The 19349-nt window shown below is 42.8% G+C and overlaps 1 protein-coding gene across 1 annotated transcript in view; it reads left to right on the top strand.

Annotated features, from left to right (window-relative positions):
* Positions 1-19349, top strand: part of LOC122806647 (paired amphipathic helix protein Sin3a-like) — a 1669103-nt gene that overhangs the window by 1226369 nt on the left and 423385 nt on the right. The window contains exon 16 of the mRNA XM_044077237.1: positions 667-1243. Within this exon, the coding sequence (XP_043933172.1) occupies positions 667-1243 (577 nt within the window). The remainder of the gene's footprint in view (positions 1-666; positions 1244-19349) is intronic.

Below are 19349 nucleotides of genomic sequence, written 5' to 3'. Positions count from 1 at the left end.
TTTAGAGTGTCCAATCCACCTACAGCATGTCTTTGGGATGTGGGAGGAAACCCACGCAACCACAGGGAGGACATGCAGACTCCACACAGAAGGCACCCCAGCCAAGGATCGAACCGGAGAACCTCTTGCTGTGAGGCAGCAACGCTAATCGCTGCACCACTGCGTTGTAACTTACTGTATGTATAAATTCTCCAGTCAGCACAAGTAGTGCCTGGACTGTAGATCAGATCTCTGCATGGCTTATCCATATTTTCTAAAGTAAAACCTTGTATTGTTTTTGCTGACTTAGCCTTTGTTCTGTTGAAAAAACTTATTTGCCAACACCAAGTGTATTGATGACTGTGGACATTTTCTTGTACTTTGTTTTATGCAAATCAATTAAGTCATATTGACTTTTAGACTTCATGTTCAAGTTGATACTATTTTGAAACGTCCAATCAGTGCTGGTGTTGCTTGAAACAATTTTTTGATTTATGGATGCAATTCAGCCTAAGTGCTGCTATACCTTTGGGTTAAGGTAATGCTAGGAGTAAAATTAATGTGTCGTACATAATGTAATGTGATAGGACATAGTCCAGGTGTCTTCCTAGACAAAAGATGTACTTAGTTTGTTGCTGTTTTTAGTTCTAAAACATTTACAAACCAATATACTTTGTTTTATCTTAGCGGCAAGAACAAGCATCAGAAGATAACACTAGCATGCCTTTTGGTCCCCATTTGACCTTGATATATGAGGATAAACAGATTCTAGATGATGCTGCTTCTCTCATTATCCACCATGTGAAACGTCAGGCTGGAATCCAGAAGGAGGAAAAGTATAAGATAAAACAAATAGTTTATCATTTTCTGCCAGACTTGCAGTTTGCACAGCGAGGTGAGTTGTCAGATATTGAAGATGAAGATGAGGAGGAGGAGATGGACATTGATGATAATGGTGGGACTACAAAAAGACACAATGGTGTTGGTGGCAGCCCATCAAAGTCAAAACTGATGTTTAACAATATGTCTGCTCAGAAATTGCGAGGCATGGACGATGTGTACAATTTGTTTTTTGTCAATAACAACTGGTACATTTTTTTGAGGCTGCACCAGATACTGTGCTCACGCCTGTTGAAGATCTACAATCAAGCAGAGAAACAGATTGAAGAAGATAGAGAAGAGAGGGACTGGGAACGAAATGTACTGGGAATTAAACGAGACAAAAATGATTATCCAGCCATTCGATTACGGTTAAAGGAACCCAGTGAGTTTAAAATATCCATGCATTATTTAATGTGTTTTAAATAGTTATGTAATATTTCACATTTAACTTATTTTGTTTTTGCAGTACTAATGAACTACTTTTCTGAATGCCTTAATTTCATTGCTACATGTCAAAACAAATATATTTTATTTGCATACATTATTTCAACGACAGCACTTTCATCTAGTGCTTAATTAACAAGAGCTAGTTGAATCAATAAACTGAAATTAGAAATTACTCATTCAAAAGCTTTTTTTGTGGGTGTGGGGCAAGCCTCCCTGTATCACACACCTCAGCAACTTAAATATATTAACTCCATGGTTACCATTTATAATGAAAATGCACTTAAGCCTTGATGAGCTGAAATGAAATGCTTTTGACAGCCTCAGCATCTGACTAATTTTCATAAATTATTAGGCTTTCTACAAATGTGCCATAAAGATGTCAAGTTCCCTTTTACCTAGCTCTTTGTCTCCTGTGTATTGTTTCTTTTTGATGTGTAATTCTTTTAGTTGCAATAGTATGTGACTTTACTGCCAACAACAACACCAAAAGAATTGTGCTGGACTATCTTTCTTCGGGTTGTACACATTCGTATGTTTTCCTCCATGAAGCAAGTTTTAACATGAGTCACTTTCACATATTAAAAATGTTCCATTCCCAGTTAGCTTCTCTCAACCATTTTTTAATATTTTTTTAAATAATGGATTAATTTGCAGGCTTTGATTTTATTTAAATTTTGTTTGAAAGGTTTATTTTTACATAGGGGATTCTCCGAAATGTTCAGCCATAAGAAATGAATTAAAAGCTAATGATAGCTCAACTACACTACACCTGAGGTTTACAAAGCTTATTTATGCATTCATCAGTACAAAGTGTAGAAGGCATACATTAAAACTATCATCAAGCCTTTAATGACTTTTCCATTTTAAGTTTTCCAGTATATTTACTGTTTAGGATTTGAAATACATCTATATTTTCATAATTTCGTATCTGTGTTGATTTTTATTAAATGCAGTTGCGTCATTTCATATGCAAAACATATTTGTTAATCATTTAATACTGAATGTCATTTCTTGGATTTGCTTTCTAAAATATTGTTCCTTCACGTTTTATTCCATTCTCTTTCCTTCCTAATCTGCTTACCTTGGTTCTTTTGCTTGTTTGTTGCCTGCCAGGATGCGCACAGTTTATTTTACATGTTAACTTTAATTTTTCATCTCTATGGAATCTTTCCATCATTAAGCTTTCAGTGGCGCGCACAACCATCAAAACTTTATTATAACTGGATAGATTTACCAAATGTATTAAGGTGACTGTTACTGGGTAGATGACTGTTTTCACTAGTTTCACTTTGGAGCTTGTTTTCACTAGTTTCACTTTGGAGCTTGACTGCTGACCAGTAGGGGGAGGACCTTACAGTTTTAATAGATTGTGCACCTTTATTTAAAAGACCTTCTAAGAAGATACAAATGATGGAATAGCCTTAGGGGTGAGTAGGGCTTGTGAGCCACAGTTTACTGTAGTCTCTTCAACATTCCTTTGCATTCCTAATTTTTTGCCACATTCAGAAAATATCACATCCTCAGTTTTCAGTGAAGTTCTCCACAGTAGGGTGCTTTTGGAGGCAGTAATTACAGATCTGAAGTAGTTTACTTCATTTGGTCTTCAACTTGTGGGTACCGGATTCATATCGGATCCGAGCCGGAAAGTTCACTAGCATCTGCTCCGAGCTCCTCACCCTACCCGTAATACACCTCCACTACCCTCCAACCCCCAGATCTTGTTTGTCACGGCTTGAACCCTCGTGATCCTGAGCTCCGAGTTAGTTGGGTTTCTGATAAAATAAGCAGTTTATTTATTTATTTATTTGCAGTTGGTTTACCAGGATAGTCCATTGGGCCAAAGAACACGTTTTCAGTGGAGTCCTGGGGAGAAAAGCTCCAGAACTAAGTATGTTACAAAAAAGTAATTCATACTAGTTATACAAAACTATAACAAATTACAAATTATATAATAATACAAAATATTTTGACACCAGAAAACAATTTCAAGTAAATACAGAAGAAATAACTATGAAAGAACAATAGATAAAATTAATAGATTATAGATAGTAAAGAATATTGCATGAAAAAATATTTTGAGTTTGTATCATATTCTGAAATACTAAATGAAACTTCTGAGAAATAACAGAAATTTATGAAGGAAGCACTTAGGAGGTGAGGCCTAGTGCAGTTTTCCCTATAATATGAAATGATAATGTATATTAGTTATGGGTAAATAATCAGGAAGAATGCACGAGGAATCAAGGCAAAGAAGGAAGATGGCAATTGCAAGTAAATTAGCTATGTGGGGTGGGAGCAAGAGCATTCCCACTTGGATACTAGGTGGGAATGAAGAGATCTTTTAAAAATAAAGTGGTTGTGGGTGGTGCAGATGGATGATGGTAGAGAGTTCCAAAGGCGGGCAAGGACAAAAGATAGAAGATTTTTCCCTGGGGGACGAGTGGGTTTATAGATTTCTAATAGATTTTGATTGTTGGACCTCAATATTCTATCAGGAAGGTGCATTTTAAAAGCTGATGAAAGGGAGGGACAGAGAGAGGAGTTGAAAATGAGTTTGTGAGCAAGAGTCAGTTGAGTGTATGTGAGATAGTTGGGAAGCTCTAGCCATTTTAGTATATGGAGAGAGGAACAGTGGTGTGAGGAGGACTTGTGGTTGGTAGCGAACTTGGCGATTTTGTTATAGCAAGAGGAAAGTTGGGTTTTTAGGAAGGACTGTAGATTAGTTAGGAGTGGGGCTCCGTAGAGAAGGGAGAGGATAAGAAATGAAGTAGAGAGAGTGATTTTGGCAGCAGGTGTGAGGTATTTATTTTGCCGGTACAGCATACCAAGATTTTGGTGGGGTTCTTTGATATTTAGCTGTAGGTGAGAGTTAAATTTGAGTTGGTTATCAATTTGGACCCCAAGTAGCTTGGTCTCTGACACTAGTTCCAGAGGTGAATTATTCTGACTAGTGATAGAGAATGTGTTTGTGTCGAAAGAGACAGCTTTAGAGGGGGAAAATAGCATTAATTTGGTTTTAGAGGCATTGAGAGCAAGGTGATTTCTTTTCATCTATTGCTCAGTGGTTGTGAAAGCTTCTTGGGTCAATTTTAGGAGTGAGGGGATAGAAGAGGCAGAGCATATAATAGTGGAATCATCTGCGTATTGGATGATGTCTGAGAATGGGATAGAGTTGCAGAAATCATTTATAAATATATTAAAGAGAAGGGGACCCAGTATGGACCCCTGGGGTACCCCAGTAGTGTTGTTTAGAAATGAGGAAGTGGCCTTTTTCCATATTACTGCTTGATATCTGTTAGATAAGTAGTTGGAGAACCAGTTCAAGGAGGAGGGAGATAGGTTAAGTCTTGAGAGTTTGGTTAGTAGCAGGTTATGAGAGATAGTGTCAAATGCCTTAGAGAGGTCGAGTAGTAGGGTAGAAACAATTTGTCCAGAGTCGCGTGCTTTGTTAACAGTTTCAAGGAAGGAGAGGAGGGCAGTCCTGCTGTGATTAGGTCTGAATCCATGTTGTGTGGGAGTTAGTAGGTGATTTTCTAAAAGGTAAGGAAGGAGTTGAAGATGAATACATTTTTCTAAGATTTTAGAGATGGGAGACAGGATAGCAATGGGGCGGAAATTAGTAACATTGTTATTGTTGCCCCCTTTGTGCAAAGGGATGATGTAGGCCTTTTTCCAGATTTGGGGTACTGTACTTTCTAGGATAGAGCAGTTGATTAAAATGCTAATAGGGTAGGCAATTGCATCAACAGCTATGCTAAGAAAGTAAGAAGGGATGTTATCAGGAGCATTAGTACATGGCTTCAGTTTCAGAAGGAGTTTCTTTATAGTGGAAGTGGGTATAGGTTTTAATGAGAAAGAGGGAGAGTGTGAGGGGGGGAGTTAGGGGCAGATGAAGATAATGAAGTAGTTAGAGTAGGAGAAAATGTGGAGGGAGAAGAGTTAGTAAATGGAGATGTGGGAGTAGTGACGGTGCCGGGTGGAGTGCTGAGTAGAGAGGATGGGGGGAGTATTTGAGAGTGTAGTGGTGTTAGAGAAAGATTATGTTAATTTGGAAATGGATTCAATGAAAAAGGAATTAAATTGTGTAGCCAGATCTAGGTCAGGAGCGTTTGGGTCTGGGATAAGGGGTATTTTGTTTGCTAGGATTGAGGAGAGTAGAGATACCTTTCCAGAATTTCTGGGGGTTTGATTTATTGCTATTTTGGAGTGTGGAGAAGTAATTTTGTCGATCGGAAATTGAGTTTTTTTACCCTGTTTCGAAGAATTTAATATTCATTTTGGACTACTGAGGATCTGTTTTTCTGGTAATGTGCCCAGACTTTATCTCTGTGTCGCATGGATGCTAGTGTATTTTTGGATAGCCAGGGGGGTGTTTTAGTTTTAATTCTCTTAGTCCTTAAGGGTGCATGAGAATCAACTATTTGTAGGAATATTGAGTTGAAGTGGGCAACTGCGTTATCTAGAGATAATGTTTTTAGGCAGTTCCAATTTATGGATTTTAGAGACTTTGAGAAGCTTGTTGGATCAAAGTGTTTTTGGTTACGGATAGTAATAAAATGATGGGTGCGGTGCAGGAGTAATGGGAGTCGATGTGTGAAGATGGGTATGTGGTCACTAAGGGGATCAGGTAGAGTACCACTGTCAGAGAAATAGTGGGGGTAAGAGACTAGAATCCAGTCTCGAATGCTGCCGTTAGAGGGGTTTTTAGAGGGGTATGTTGTGGAGTTGATAAGCTGTGAAAAGTTGTAAAAGGTGATATTAAGAGGGTTTTCAGGAGACTGAATGCAGGCCCAGTTAATATTCATATCGCCAAGGATTATTGTTTGATTGCTAATGTTGTTAGAGAGTCAGGAGAGGATATCTTCAAGTGTAGAAATATTCTCTCCTGGGGGGATATAGAGTGAGGCTATACAAATGTGTTTATGTGAGTTAATTTGGAGAGATGTGAGGAGTAGTTCAGCATTTTTGAAGTGTGGAATGGGTTTGTTATAGGGGGTAACTGACAATGAGGATGAATATAGGAGAGCTACTCCACCTCCTTTTTTATGGGGCCTGTCTTTTCTAATGATTGAATAGTTTGGTGGAATTATTTCAGAGTCTTTTATATGGGGTTTTAACCAAGTTTCTGAGATTGTTAGGATATCCGGTTTATTGTGAATGAGCCAGGCATGAAGGTTTGGAACTTTGTTTACTATACTTTGGGAGTTAAAGGAAGTAAATAAAATGGACTTGTCTGTAGAGGAAACTGTGGAGGGGCCAGGGTTGGGATGGATATCGCCGGATAATAGAGTGGAAATTAGATATAAGAGTGGCTTATTGAGTTAGATGGACAGTTTGTTAGGTAGATTGGATTCTATTGTGGATTTAAGGAATCTGCTAGTAACTATGGGGGAAAAATGTTTTTGAGGGATAATGTATTTGTATGGGAAAAGTAGGAGGTTATTTATAGGATATAGATGTGGAGAAATAGGAGTGTGTGAGTATGGTAGAGTAGAGTCAAGGTGGTTGGTGACATGGAGAGATTGTGCATGGTGAAAGTTAAGGGGTTGGGTGAGGTAGTTAAGATAGGATAAATTTAGGAGAAGTAGAAATAAAAAGGAAATGAATGAGGATTTTGAAGGCATGATGGAATGTGGAATATGTAGACTTGATATGCTGTTGATAAAATATTTATGAATATAAGAGAGTTATGTTTGTATAGGAGCAGGTAAGTTTAGGAGTACAAGAGTAGAAGTGGGAAATAGAGTTGGGATTGGAGTGGGTGTGGTTTGGGAGTGGGGTGGTGTGTACTGAAAATAGAGAGGAATCCTACTGGTTAGGTGGGATAGCTGTGGTGGGTAAGTAACGATTTTATGGGCAGAAAGAGGGAGTGGTAGATTTAGGGATTATGTGGTTGGTTGGATAAGAATTTCTGTGGGTGTGCCTATGGGGGAAATAAAGGTAGATGCACTGGGGGTGGGTGGGAATTGGGGGGGTAGGGTAGGAGAGCGGAGTGAGCAGAACCAAAGAGGCCCGGAGAGGTTCGAGAGTCTATCAGTGAAGCGTTGTTTGCAGAGGGGTAAGTTAGAATGGAAGTAAGACCTGGGTGTGTTGGGTGAGAGTGAACTATGAGAAACTAGAGAGAGTGAGTAGGAAAAGAGATGTTACAGCTAGAGTGGACTAAAAGACTTTAGGAGACAGAGTGAGAAGGAGGAAGGTTAGAGCTTTGAGAGAATACCTGAAGTTCATGCAGTGAAGTCTGTTTGGGAGAGGGTGTCACTGAGTGGATAGGTACAGAAATACGCCTTACTCCACTAGGATATCCTCTGGGCCAAGTTGAACTAAAGAAGAGGGCAGCTAGTGTAGGTCGGGGGGGGGAGAACATAGAAACTAGAAAAGGGGGTTTAAGGCTGCTTGGCTATCCTGGCAGGGAGTGTACTAAAAACAGCTATCAAGGCTGAAACAGTAAGGTAGTAAGGGTTCAGCAGCAGTTGCACATACTTCCTTAGTTTCTTCTTGGTTCAGTGTCCAGAAAAAAGGGGATGAGGCAGCAGAGTAGGTTGCTTTTGCTTGAGCAATTAAGATAGCTGTATTATTAAGGTAGGTTTGAGGTGTCCTCACGGGCTTAAGTCACAGGGGTAACTCAGGGCAGAAAGCTATAAAACAGGAGAGAGAGTTAAGAGAAAAATAGCATTTAGTACTATTTAAACACACCTTGTTTCCTAATAGCAGTAAAAGACAGTTACTAAGTCTATATTAAAATAAAAGACATCACACATTATGTAGCAGTTAGAAACACTTCCAAAAATAGACAGGGCAAATGGAATCTGTATAATAAGCATGTGGAAGTTGGCGTTTCTATAGCAAATAATTTAGCCAGCAAACTTCCACGGCGTTGTATATTACATTAGCCAATACACTTCGTCAAAAATGCAGCTAATAGCCTTTGATAACGCCAGCTTGAAGTTTATAACAGAGTTAAATCACCTAACACATGGTGTTTGCTGAACATTTAAATCGCTAACTTCACTTCGTTTATGTAGTACATTAGCACTTCCCTCCACAAATAAATGTCACTACGCTCATCAAAAACACCAGTTTGGAAATGTTTTAACAGGGTTCAATCACCAAGCACATGACATGTGCAGAAAATTAAATCCAAAACTCAACTTCGTTTGTGTAGTATATTAAACACTTCCCTCCACAGACAGAGAAAGAGGTATAATCATAGCTGTAGGGATATACCCGATATCGCTCTTGTTAGGTAAAGTATATACAGAATAGTAAGTGCTAGCGTCTCTATGTCCAGCACACATCTACTGTAATGAACAACAGTTAGCATGACCTAACAGACCTTTAATACAGACACTATACCCAGCACACATCTACTGTATTAATTAACATTAAGAACAACATGCCGGACCTTGCGCTTATTTATTACAGAGCGCGATGGTACCAATACTAAAGCAAAACGTCAATTTAGGTAAAAAAGCAATGAAATGTGTAAGCATTAGTACAAAGAGCAAAACAGGTACAACTTACAGTAGAAGTACACGCTCAGCCAGGACCGCACAGCAGTTGAGATGGGCGATGTTTAAAGATGGCGCCCAAAAGTTGGGAGGTATTTTATCACTTCCAGTAGGAAGGGGGAGGGGCAGGGATGGGAGTTAGCCGGAAGAGCTGTAAGGTTGTAGGAAGGGGGAGGTGACTTGCAGGTAATATCTGAAAAGATGGGAAGGTGCAGGGAAGAGAGATAAGAATAGAGCTAGTACTAGAATAAACGGCTATCATGGAGATATAAGATATAAGAATATAGCTAGAACTGAAATACACATATATCATGGACAGGACACTGAGTTAGAAAGAGGGGAGCGAGAAAGAGAAGAGAGACTGCAGAGTAATGTAATAGCAGGACAATCTAATATCACGGGCAGGATAAAAAGACAGATGTGAGGAAGAAAAAGAGAGGGAGAGATAAGAGGGAGAAGAAAGCAGTTCAGTACAAGGTGAATACGGGGAGGCAGAACCAAACGGGTCCAGAGAGGTTCGAGAGTCCATCAGTGAAGCGTTGTTTGCAGAGGGGTAAGTTAGAATGGAAGTAAGACCTGGGTGTGTTGGGTGAGAGTGAACTATGAGAAACTAGAGAGAATGAGTAGGAAAAGAGATGTTACAGCTAGAGTGGACTAAAAGAGGTTAGGAGATAGAGTGAGAAGGAGGAAGGTTAGAGCTTTGAGAGAATACCTGAAGTTCATGCAGTGAAGTCTATTTGGGAGAGGGTGTCACTGAGTGGATAGGTACAGAAATATGCCTTACTCCACTAGGATATCCTCGGGGCCAAGTTGAACTAAAGAAGAGGGCAGCTAGTGTAGGTCAGGTGGGGGGAGAACATAGAAACTAGAATAAGGGGGTTTAAGGCTGCTGGCTATCCTGGCAGGGAGTGTACTAAAAACAGCTATCAAAGCTGAAACAGTAAGGGTAGTAAGGGTTCAGCAGCAGTTACACATACTTCCTTAGCTTCTTCTTGGTTCAATGTCCAGAAAAAAGGGGATGAGGCAGCAGAGTAGGTTGCTTTTGCTTGAGCAATTAAGATAGCTGTATTATTAAGGTAGGTTTGAGGTGTCCTCACGGGCTTAAGTCACAGGGGTAACTCAGGGCAGAAAGCTATAAAACAGGAGAGAGAGAGTTAAGAGAAAAATAGCATTTAGTACTATTTAAACACACCTTGTTTCCCAATAGCAGTAAAAGACAGTTACTAAGTCTATATTAAAATAAAAGACATCACACATTATGTAGCAATTAGAAACACTTCCAAAAATAGACAGGGCAAATGGAATCTATATAATAAGCACGTGGAAGTTGGCGTTTCTATAGCAAATAATTTAGCCAGCAAACTTCCACGGCGTTGTATATTACATTAGCCAATACACTTCGTCAAAAATGCAGCTAATAGCCTTTGATAACGCCATCTTGAAGATTATAACAGAGTTAAATCACCTAACACATGGCGTTTGCTGAACATTTAAATCGCTAACTTCACTTCGTTTATGTAGTACATTAGCACTTCCCTCCACAAATAAATGTCACTACGCTCATCAAAAATGCCAGTTTGTAAATGTTTTAACAGGGTTCAATCACCAAGCACATGACATGTGCAGAAAATTAAATCCAAAACTCAACTTCATTTGTGTAGTATATTAAACACTTCCCTCCACAGACAGAGAAAGAGGCATAATCATAGCTGTAGGGATATACCCGATATCGCTCTTGTTAGGTAAAATATATACAGAATAGTAAGTGCTAGCGTCTCTATGTCCAGCATGCATCTACTGTAATTAACAACAGTTAGCATGACCTAACAGACCTTTAATACAGACACTATACCCAGCACGCATCTACTGTATTAATTAACATTAAGAACAACATGCCGGACCTTGCGCTTATTTAATACAGAGCGCGATGGTACCAATACTAAAGCAAAACGTCAATTTAGGTAAAAAAGCAATGAAACGTGTAAGCATTAGTACAAAGAGCAAAACCGGTACAACTTACAGTAGAAGTACACGCTCAGCCAGGACCGCACAGCAGTTGAGATGGGCGATGTTTAAAGATGGTGCCCAAAAGTTAGGAGGTATTTTATCACTTCCAGTAGGAAGGGGGAGGGGCAGGGATGGCAGTTAGCCAGAAGAGCTGTAAGGTTGTAGCAAGGGGGAGGTGACTTGCAGGTAATATCTGAAAAGACAGGAAGGTGCAGGGAAGAGAGATAAGAATAGAGCTAGTACTAGAATAAACGGCTATCACGGAGATATAAGAATATAGCTAGAACTGAAATACACATGTATCACAGACAGGACACTGAGTTAGAAAGAGGGAAGAGAGAAAGAGAAGAGAAGAGACACTGCAGAGTAATGTAATAGCAGGACAATCTGATATCACGGGCAGGATAAAAAGACAGATGTGAGGAAGAAAAAGAGAGGGAGAGATAAGAGGGAGAAGAAAGCAGTTCAGTACACGGTGAATACGGGGAGGCAGAACCAAACAGGTCCGTAGAGGTTCGAGAGTCTATCAGTGAAGCGTTGTTTGCAGAGGGGTAAGTTAGAATGGAAGTAAGACCTGGGTGTGTTGGGTGAGAGTGAACTATGAGAAACTAGAGATAGTGAGTAAGAAAAGAGATGTTACAGCTAGAGTGGACTAAAAGAGTTTAGGAGATAGTGAGAAGGAGGAAGGTTAGAGCTTTGAGAGAATACCTGAAGTCCATGCAGTGAAGTCTATTTGGGGGAGGGTGTCACCGAGTGGATAGGTACAGAAATACGCCTTACTCCACTAGGATATCCTCGGGGCCAAGTTGAACTAAAGAAGAGGGCAGCTAGTGTAGGTCGGGGGGGGGGGAGAGAACATAAAAACTAGAATAAAGGGGTTTAAGGCTGCTGGCTATCCTGGCAGGGAGTGTACTAAAAACAGCTATCAAGGCTGAAACAGTAAGGTAGTAAGGGTTCAGCAGCAGTTACACATACTTCCTTAGCTTCTTCTTGGTTCAATGTCCAGAAAAAAGGGGATGAGGCAGCAGAGTAGGTTGTTTTTGCTTGAGCAATTAAGATAGCTGTATTATTAAGGTAGGTTTGAGGTGTCCTCACGGGCTTAACTCACAGGGGTAACTCAGGGCCTCAGGGCAGAAAGTTCCTTAGCTTCTTCTTGGTTCAATGTCCAGAAAAAAGGGGATGAGGCAGCAGAGTAGGTTGCTTTTGCTTGAGCAGTTAAGATAGCTGTATTATTAAGGTAGGTTTGAGGTGTCCTCACGGGCTTAAGTCACAGGGGTAACTCAGGGCCGAAAGAGTAGAAGTACACGCTCAGCCAGGACACACAGCAGTTGAGATAAGTGTAGCTGTTAGTGTAGGTTCCCTCTCCTCCTCTCCTCACTGGTGCGTCATGTTTGGGGATTTTTCAGTAGTTTTCAGTGTTAGCTTGTTAGTGTGTTGCTCCCCCTCCCCCCTGGCATTCTGTGTGCCTTTGAGTGTGTGGTGAGTGGGTCTCATTAGGAAATAGTTTGTTTTTCTCCCCTTTCCTTATCTTGTTGTGTGTGCTTTTTAGTCTTTAGAGACATGGCTGACTCCAAGCCTGTCTTCAAGAGGTGCACTGAGTGTGGCCACAAATTGTCACCAGCTGATGGCCACACTCTTTGAGTTATGTGCTTGGGTGTGGCACATTTAAGTACTGTGACTGTACCATTTGCGCAGGTTTTAACCCGCGCACTGTTAAGGATAGAAAGGCTAAGTTGGCCCTGAAAGGCCTTCTACCCAATACTGAGGTGGCTGCTTCTTCCACTGCTGTGGCCGCCTCTCCTTCCTCTCTTGCCCTTGATTCTCCTCCCTCCCAGGCTGGGACTCAACCTGCCATTTCTAAATCTGTGGAAGTGGAGCGCAGAAGGGGCAGAAAGAAGGAGAGAGAGCACAGACCTGAGAAATGCAAGAGGTCCCCGGACATTTCTTCTACTCCCGCCAAAAGTCAGGCTAGGATCTGTGACTCCTCTCTACTCTTATCTCAGAGATTTTCCCCGGAGCCGGAGGAGCCACGACCACAATCTGGGGCCTCGGTTCCTCGACCCGCTAAGTCAGAGTCCGTGGCCTCGTCGAGATCCACCCGAAGCTTATCCGAAGTTGACATGGATAAAATGATGAGGAGGTTCATTCGTACTCCGATCCAGATGGGAGTCTTGCCAGCCCCCTCTCCCTCTGGAGGGGGGGAGCTCGCTTCCTTTCTTCACCCCAATTTCTCCTTCTCTGATCCGTCCACAGGGATCCGAGGATGGCCTTAGTCAGGGGGTCGGCGCCGATGGGACCTGTCTACTTGACACCAGCAGCTGCCTGGAGCATGTTGGATCCGACCAGTTCGGATCCAAGTGGCTCTCTGAGTCGGAGGTTTGGTGTCAGATCTGAGGGCGCAGAACTTTTTCCATTGGCTCCGATGTTGTCGGGCCAAGTCCCCCCCGCTGAGCTCCATCCACTTCTGGCCCACCTCTGATTCTTGAGTCTGATCTGGAGAGAGCGGCTTCCTTAAAGGTGCCCCAGGAGGCTCGTACTCCCTCGGCATTCTACATGGTAGAAAGGGTTCTCTCCACTGGATCGAGACCCTTGACTATTTTCTCGGACTCCACCCTGACTCCCTTGGCTCTGTCTACGAATCCCCATCACAGCTCGTGCTCAAGGAGCCCCAGGCGGTTCCCCCTGAGGAACAAGTGGCTTCTGAGTTCCCCCGTAGAGCACCACCGGAGATGTGCCTCACAAGCATACGTGTAAGAGGAGGCACTTGGACTCCCCTGAGTCCCTCACCGAGGACACGGATTTGGATGATGGGGAAGGTTCCCGCAGGTTACCTCCCAAGGATGTCTCCTTTGGAGACACCATGGAAATCCTTCACCAGTGGGGAGGTTGGTCTACCCCCAAACCTTCTTCTGACGAATCAGTGTTCCTGGAGGCTTTCGACACGGCCCATCTACTTTTTGGGTGTCCCCTCCCTCAGATCCCCTGGTGGACCTGGTCACCTCGCGGGCCTGGAAAGAGACGGATACCATGGAATCAATCCCAAAACGTCCAGACAAGATCTTAAGTCCACCCTCAGATAGACCAGCCTTGAACAAGGGCTCCCCTGTAGACGCTATGGTGGTAAAAGCAGCCACTAAAAAGGAACTAGCCCAGGAGAGTTCCTCGGTTCATCCCCCCGATCGAGAGTCTCGGATGATGGAACGCTTACGGAAGTAGGTTTATGCATCAGTGACCTTTTCCATCAGGGTGCTGAACTACCTGGCCCAAGTTACTAGACTACAGTGCGACCTGGTCAAGAAACTGGCTGAGTCTCCCCCTAAATCCATGTCGCAGGAAGACAGAGACACATTCTTCGTGAGGATGGCCACTTTAAAAGCAGTTTCCAATGTGTCCATGAGACTCCTTTCACATGCTACTGAAGGAGTGGCTAGGGCGGCTAGGTCTGGCGTATCCATGAGGTGCAATGTCTAGCTCAGATTGTCAATTTTCAGAACCTTTCAAGGTGTCTTTTGCCAGCACCCTTATGACGGCTCTACCCTTTTTGGTAAGACCGTCAAGGAGACTTTGGTCCAGAGTGAGAAAGATAGGAATACACTGTCTGCTGTCTGAATCCACTTCTCGAACCCTCAAAATCTTTTTCCTGGAATCAGAGAGGGCAAAAGAAGATGTGGTTCTGGAAGTCTCAGTATTCCAGGGACATTCAGGGCTGCTCTTCCACCAGAGGCAGAGGGGGACAGGATAGATGCTGGCCCAAAGGCAGAGGGGGTTTGAGGAACTTTGGTTCTTGAGAACCATTCTCAGACAGACCCAGACAGCATCCCTGAGGGTTTGCCTGACTGCTTTGCTCTGCTCTGGAGGCAGTTGGGGTTTGATTGTCGCTGCACCTGGCGGCTTGGGAGTCCATATCATCTGACTGCTGGCTGCTTCAGATCATATACAGAGGATACTCTATCCCTTTTGTGGTTCCTCCCAAACCTCACAAACACCTTCTGGACATACCCACGCAAAGGGAGGCAGCAGCACTGGAAATCTCCAAGCTACTAGAGAAATGAGCCATCAAACCCATCCCCCCAGATTAGTCTGGATCGGGCATCTACTCCAGGTTCTTTTTTGTGTCAAAGAAAACGGGGGACTTAAGGCCCATTCTGGACCTATCTACCCTGAACCTGTCAGTTGCCAAAGAAAAATTCTGGATGGTCACATTGCAGTCCACCATGCCGTACCTGCAAGAGAGCGACTGGATGTACTCGGACCTCCAAGATGCCTACTGTCACATAGAGATGCACAGAAGCTCCAGGAGGTTCCTCCACTTCTGGCTAGGAGTCAATTATTACCAGTTTCAGGCCCTACCCTTTGGTCTCAACACAACCCCCAAGGTGTTCACCAAAGTGATGGTAGTAGCAGCTCACCTGAGGCTTCAGGGGATTCAGGTCTACCCGTACCTGGACGATTGGCTCCTCACTGCTCCCACCAGGTGTCTACTTTGTCAAACCAGGAATTATTTCTTAAAGCTTGCACTTCACTTGGGGATTACAATCAACGCATCCAAATCTCTTCTAAATCCTCCCAGGTGATAGACTGCATTGGGGCATGGATAGAGACACTGCAGTGCAAAATCTTCCTGACCACGGAGAGAGTTTGAAACCTGAGGATGCATGTTTCCTTGATCTACCGTTCTCATCTTCCCATGGCAGAATCGGTTTTGAGGGCCCTAGGTTCTATGGCAGTGACCATAACGCTTCTTCCGGGCGCCCGGTTACACATGTGAGTACTACAGTGGACTCTAGCGTTGCAATGGTCCCTGTTGGATCTTCCATTATCTTATCCAATGCACCTCAGTTGAGTCTGCAGGTCTTTCCTTCTTTGGTGGATATACTCTCCGGAAATCTTGGGGGGACGACTTTTTGTTCAATCCCCTGTCCAAGCTACAATGACCACGGATGCCTTCCAACTTGGGTGGGGAGGGCATTGTTTGGGCAGGACAGTCCAAGGCCTGTGGTCCCCTGTCAAGACCAGTTTGCATATAAACATTCTGGAGATGAGGGCGATCCTTTTGGCGTTGCAGGCCCTTCATGCCTTTCTTCCTCTGGGAACCATTGCAATTCAATCAGACAACATGTCAATGGTCTGGTATGTCAGCAAACAAGGAGGGACCAGATCTTACCCCCTTTGTCACGAGGCCATGAGAATTTGGGAATGGGTAATCTCCACTGGTCACTTTCTCATAGCAGCAAACATTCCGGGGCAGTCCAACTTCCTAGCGGACAAGTTGTCAGACTATTCTGATGCCTGACGAGTGGTCTCTGAATCATTCAGTAGCGGAGCAGATCTTTCTGGAGTGGGGTCAGCCTTGCTGCGATCTCTTTGCATCTCCTTCCAATGTGAAGTGCAGCGATTTCTTCGCTCTGAACCCCCAGCCGGGGTATTTCCTCAAAGATGCTGTAGTCCCTGCTTGGCCTCCCGGTCTTCTATATGCTTACCCTCCAGTACCTCTTATTCCAAGGTTTCTACAGAAAGCTTGTCGACTGGGGAGCAAAGTGATCCTCATTGCCCCACTTTGGCCTCGCCAGGTATGGTTTCCCTTCCTTTGGTCTCATCTTCTCGCTCCGCCTTGGATCTTGGATCCCATTCAGGATCTTATTTCACACCCCTCGGGGGTTCCTCATCTGAGCCCAGACAGTTTGAAGCTCATGGCTTGGCTGCCCCAGTTCCCCTGATTGCTAGGACTCCTGGATTATCCTCTTCAGTCAGGTCTATTCTGGTGACAGCTCATAAGTCTTCCACCAGGAAGATTTATCGCAGCAAATGGAAATGTTTTTCCTTTTGGGCTTCTCAAAGGAGTTTAGACCCTTTCACGGCTCCTATTTCTTCCATTATCGATTTCCTAACCAATATTTTTTAACAAGGAGCAAGCTTTTCTACTATCAAAGTTCAGTTAGCTGCCATCTCTCATTTTCACGTGGGTGAGATTTCTGCTTCTCTGGCCTCTTCCAGACTGTGTAAAGCCTTTATTAAAGGTATTTTCCTATTATGCCCCCCCCAGTCAAGGATCCTCTTCCCCCATGGGACCTTAGTATGGTTCTTCAAGGTTTGGTTGCTCTGCCATTTGAAACCTGCAGCAACCAATCTTAAGTTTTTATCTTGGAAAACAGCATTTCTAGTCACTATCACCTCTGATAAAAGGGTTTCAGAACTGCAAGCTTTGTCTATTAAAGTTCCATATATGATTTTCCATAAGGATAGGGTTTCCCTTCGGACCAATCCGTCCTTTCTTCCCAAGGTTGCATCACAAGTTAACATCAATCAGACCATTAACTTACCTGTTTTCTTTCCAAATTTTGCTAACAAAATGGAACACAGACTCCACTTGGATGTTCATAGACAGTTACGATTTTATTTACACAGGACTAAAACCTTTTGTAAATCTGATCAAGTGTTTGTGTCCTTCTCTAAACCCTTTTTGGGTAAACCTATCTCCAAGGTCACTATCGCTAGGTGGATTTCCTTATGCATCCTTCAGGTCTGTAAGGATAAAGGTTTGTCTCCTCCTGGTTAGGTGAAAGCTCATTCCACTAGGTCAATGGCTACTTCTCCAGCCTTTTGGTCTAGAGTATCATTGGATGATATTTGTTCTGCAGCTACTTGGTCCTCATCTCATACCTTTATTTCTCACTACAAATTGGATTTGACTTCTAGAAGGAGAGCATCCTTTGGTTCCGCAGTGCTCTGGAATATCCTTCCATTAGGGCCACCCAGGAGTTTAGTAGCTGGGGACTCTGTCCCACAGGTTGAAGACCAAATGAAGTAAACTACTTCAGATAGAGAAGTTATGTACTCACCATAATGTTCCATCTGAGTAGTTCCACTTCATTTGTCTTCAACCATCCCTCCCTCCTTCCCCCTGGCCTTATTATATGGACAGCCTGTTTGGCTGCAGTTTTTAGGTCATAAGGTATTCTTTCAGGTCGGGTTCTCAGTATAAGTGGCAGCAAACTTGATCTGGGGGTTGGAAGGTAGTGGAGGTGTATTTTGGGTAAGGGGAGGAGCTTGGAGCTCGGAGAAGATGCTAGTGAACTTGCCGGCTCGAATCCGATACGGATATGGTACCCACAGGTTGAAGTAAAACTACTCGGATGAAATGTTATGGTGAGTACATAACTTCTTTTCTCATAAAATTTCCATTGGTCTTCCGAAGGGAAGTTGGTCTTCGTGTTTTTTTTTTTCTCTGCCTCTAATATGCCTTTGGTGTTAACCTTTCTAACGTTCTAGATGATCTATACCAATTACAGAGACTAGCCTGGCAGAGGCTGCATTTAGAGGCATGCTTACACTTCAAGATAGTGCCTAGAGGGATGCGTGTGTTTTGTATGCCATCTTATGGCAATAGCCATCCCTTGTTGTTAAGGAAATGGCAGGACCTCAATATACAGTTAGGTTTCAGTTACATTAACCTACTGTTGGAGTATTTTTCACCACTGGAGGTTGAACTAAGAAATAAAATAGATTCACAGTATGAAGTGATCACTGAATGTTTCAAGACTGAGCACTTTACCAGGAGACCTGATTCTCTTTGGGTTCAGGTACAATCTTATAGTGAAAGGCTCAAAGAAGTTAAACATAAGAAACTCACTAGAGATGCCGATGATTTTGCCAGTGGACAGATCTTTGTATGGCCTAGAACTGAAAGTACACGTATGCAGAACAGACGCAATGATGGTCCTTTTAATAATGCTGGCTCTTCATCGATACCCACAGATAGTTCTCACACTGAACCTTTTTTTGTCCAACCTGCCCCCTCCTCAGTCAACAGCATGACTAATCCAGCATCAGTGCTTACTAATCCTATTTCCACTTCAGTCGGTGGGGTTAATATGGACAACAGTACTCCGCCTCCTAACCAGCAGGCAGCCAAAATGTCTTTGTCAGCAGGTGCCAGACCGAAGGATTCGTCCTCTGCCAGCAATCATTTTTTACCTTTTCCTGTCAAGGAACAGTCAGGATGGCGAGGCCGGTCAAGCAGCAGAGGCCCAAGGAAAAGAAAGGGATCAGCAGAAAACTTTCCAAACAACAGGAGACAAAGAAATTGAGTATTAGGTCTTCACACCCAGAGGATGAGAGACTGTATTCCCTTGTATACAATATCTCTAGTTATACTTTGTCTGGGTCAGATTTGTCCCTTCTAGAGAAAGGACTGAACTTCATTCCCTCACAAGTCAGCCATCTAAGTGACATTTTGATAGACCTGAGGCTGTTTTGTCGCAATGTCTCTCTTAAGATTTTCTTCAAAGACAGCAATGTTTTGGACACTAACAACTTAAAAAGTTTTTTCAGGGTCAAGAGCAGTTTTACACCTATGATGCCACATAATGTGGAGAGCTTTCAGAAAATGTGTGAGTGACTTTTATGATTGGTTTAGGTTAAGTAATAATAAAAAAAGATGCAGCTTTTACAATGTTAGTAAAGCTGAGCAGAGTTCCATTGTTTCTTTGAAGAATAATGAAAATGTCATTGTTAAACAAGCTGACA

This window comes from Protopterus annectens, chromosome 7.part0, assembly GCF_019279795.1.
Source record: "Protopterus annectens isolate FY-2018-M chromosome 7.part0, PAN1.0, whole genome shotgun sequence".
In the NCBI taxonomy this organism is placed as follows: domain Eukaryota; kingdom Metazoa; phylum Chordata; order Ceratodontiformes; family Protopteridae; genus Protopterus; species Protopterus annectens.
Note: the sequence above shows the minus strand (reverse complement) of the source record. Positions and strands in the feature narration are given on the sequence as shown.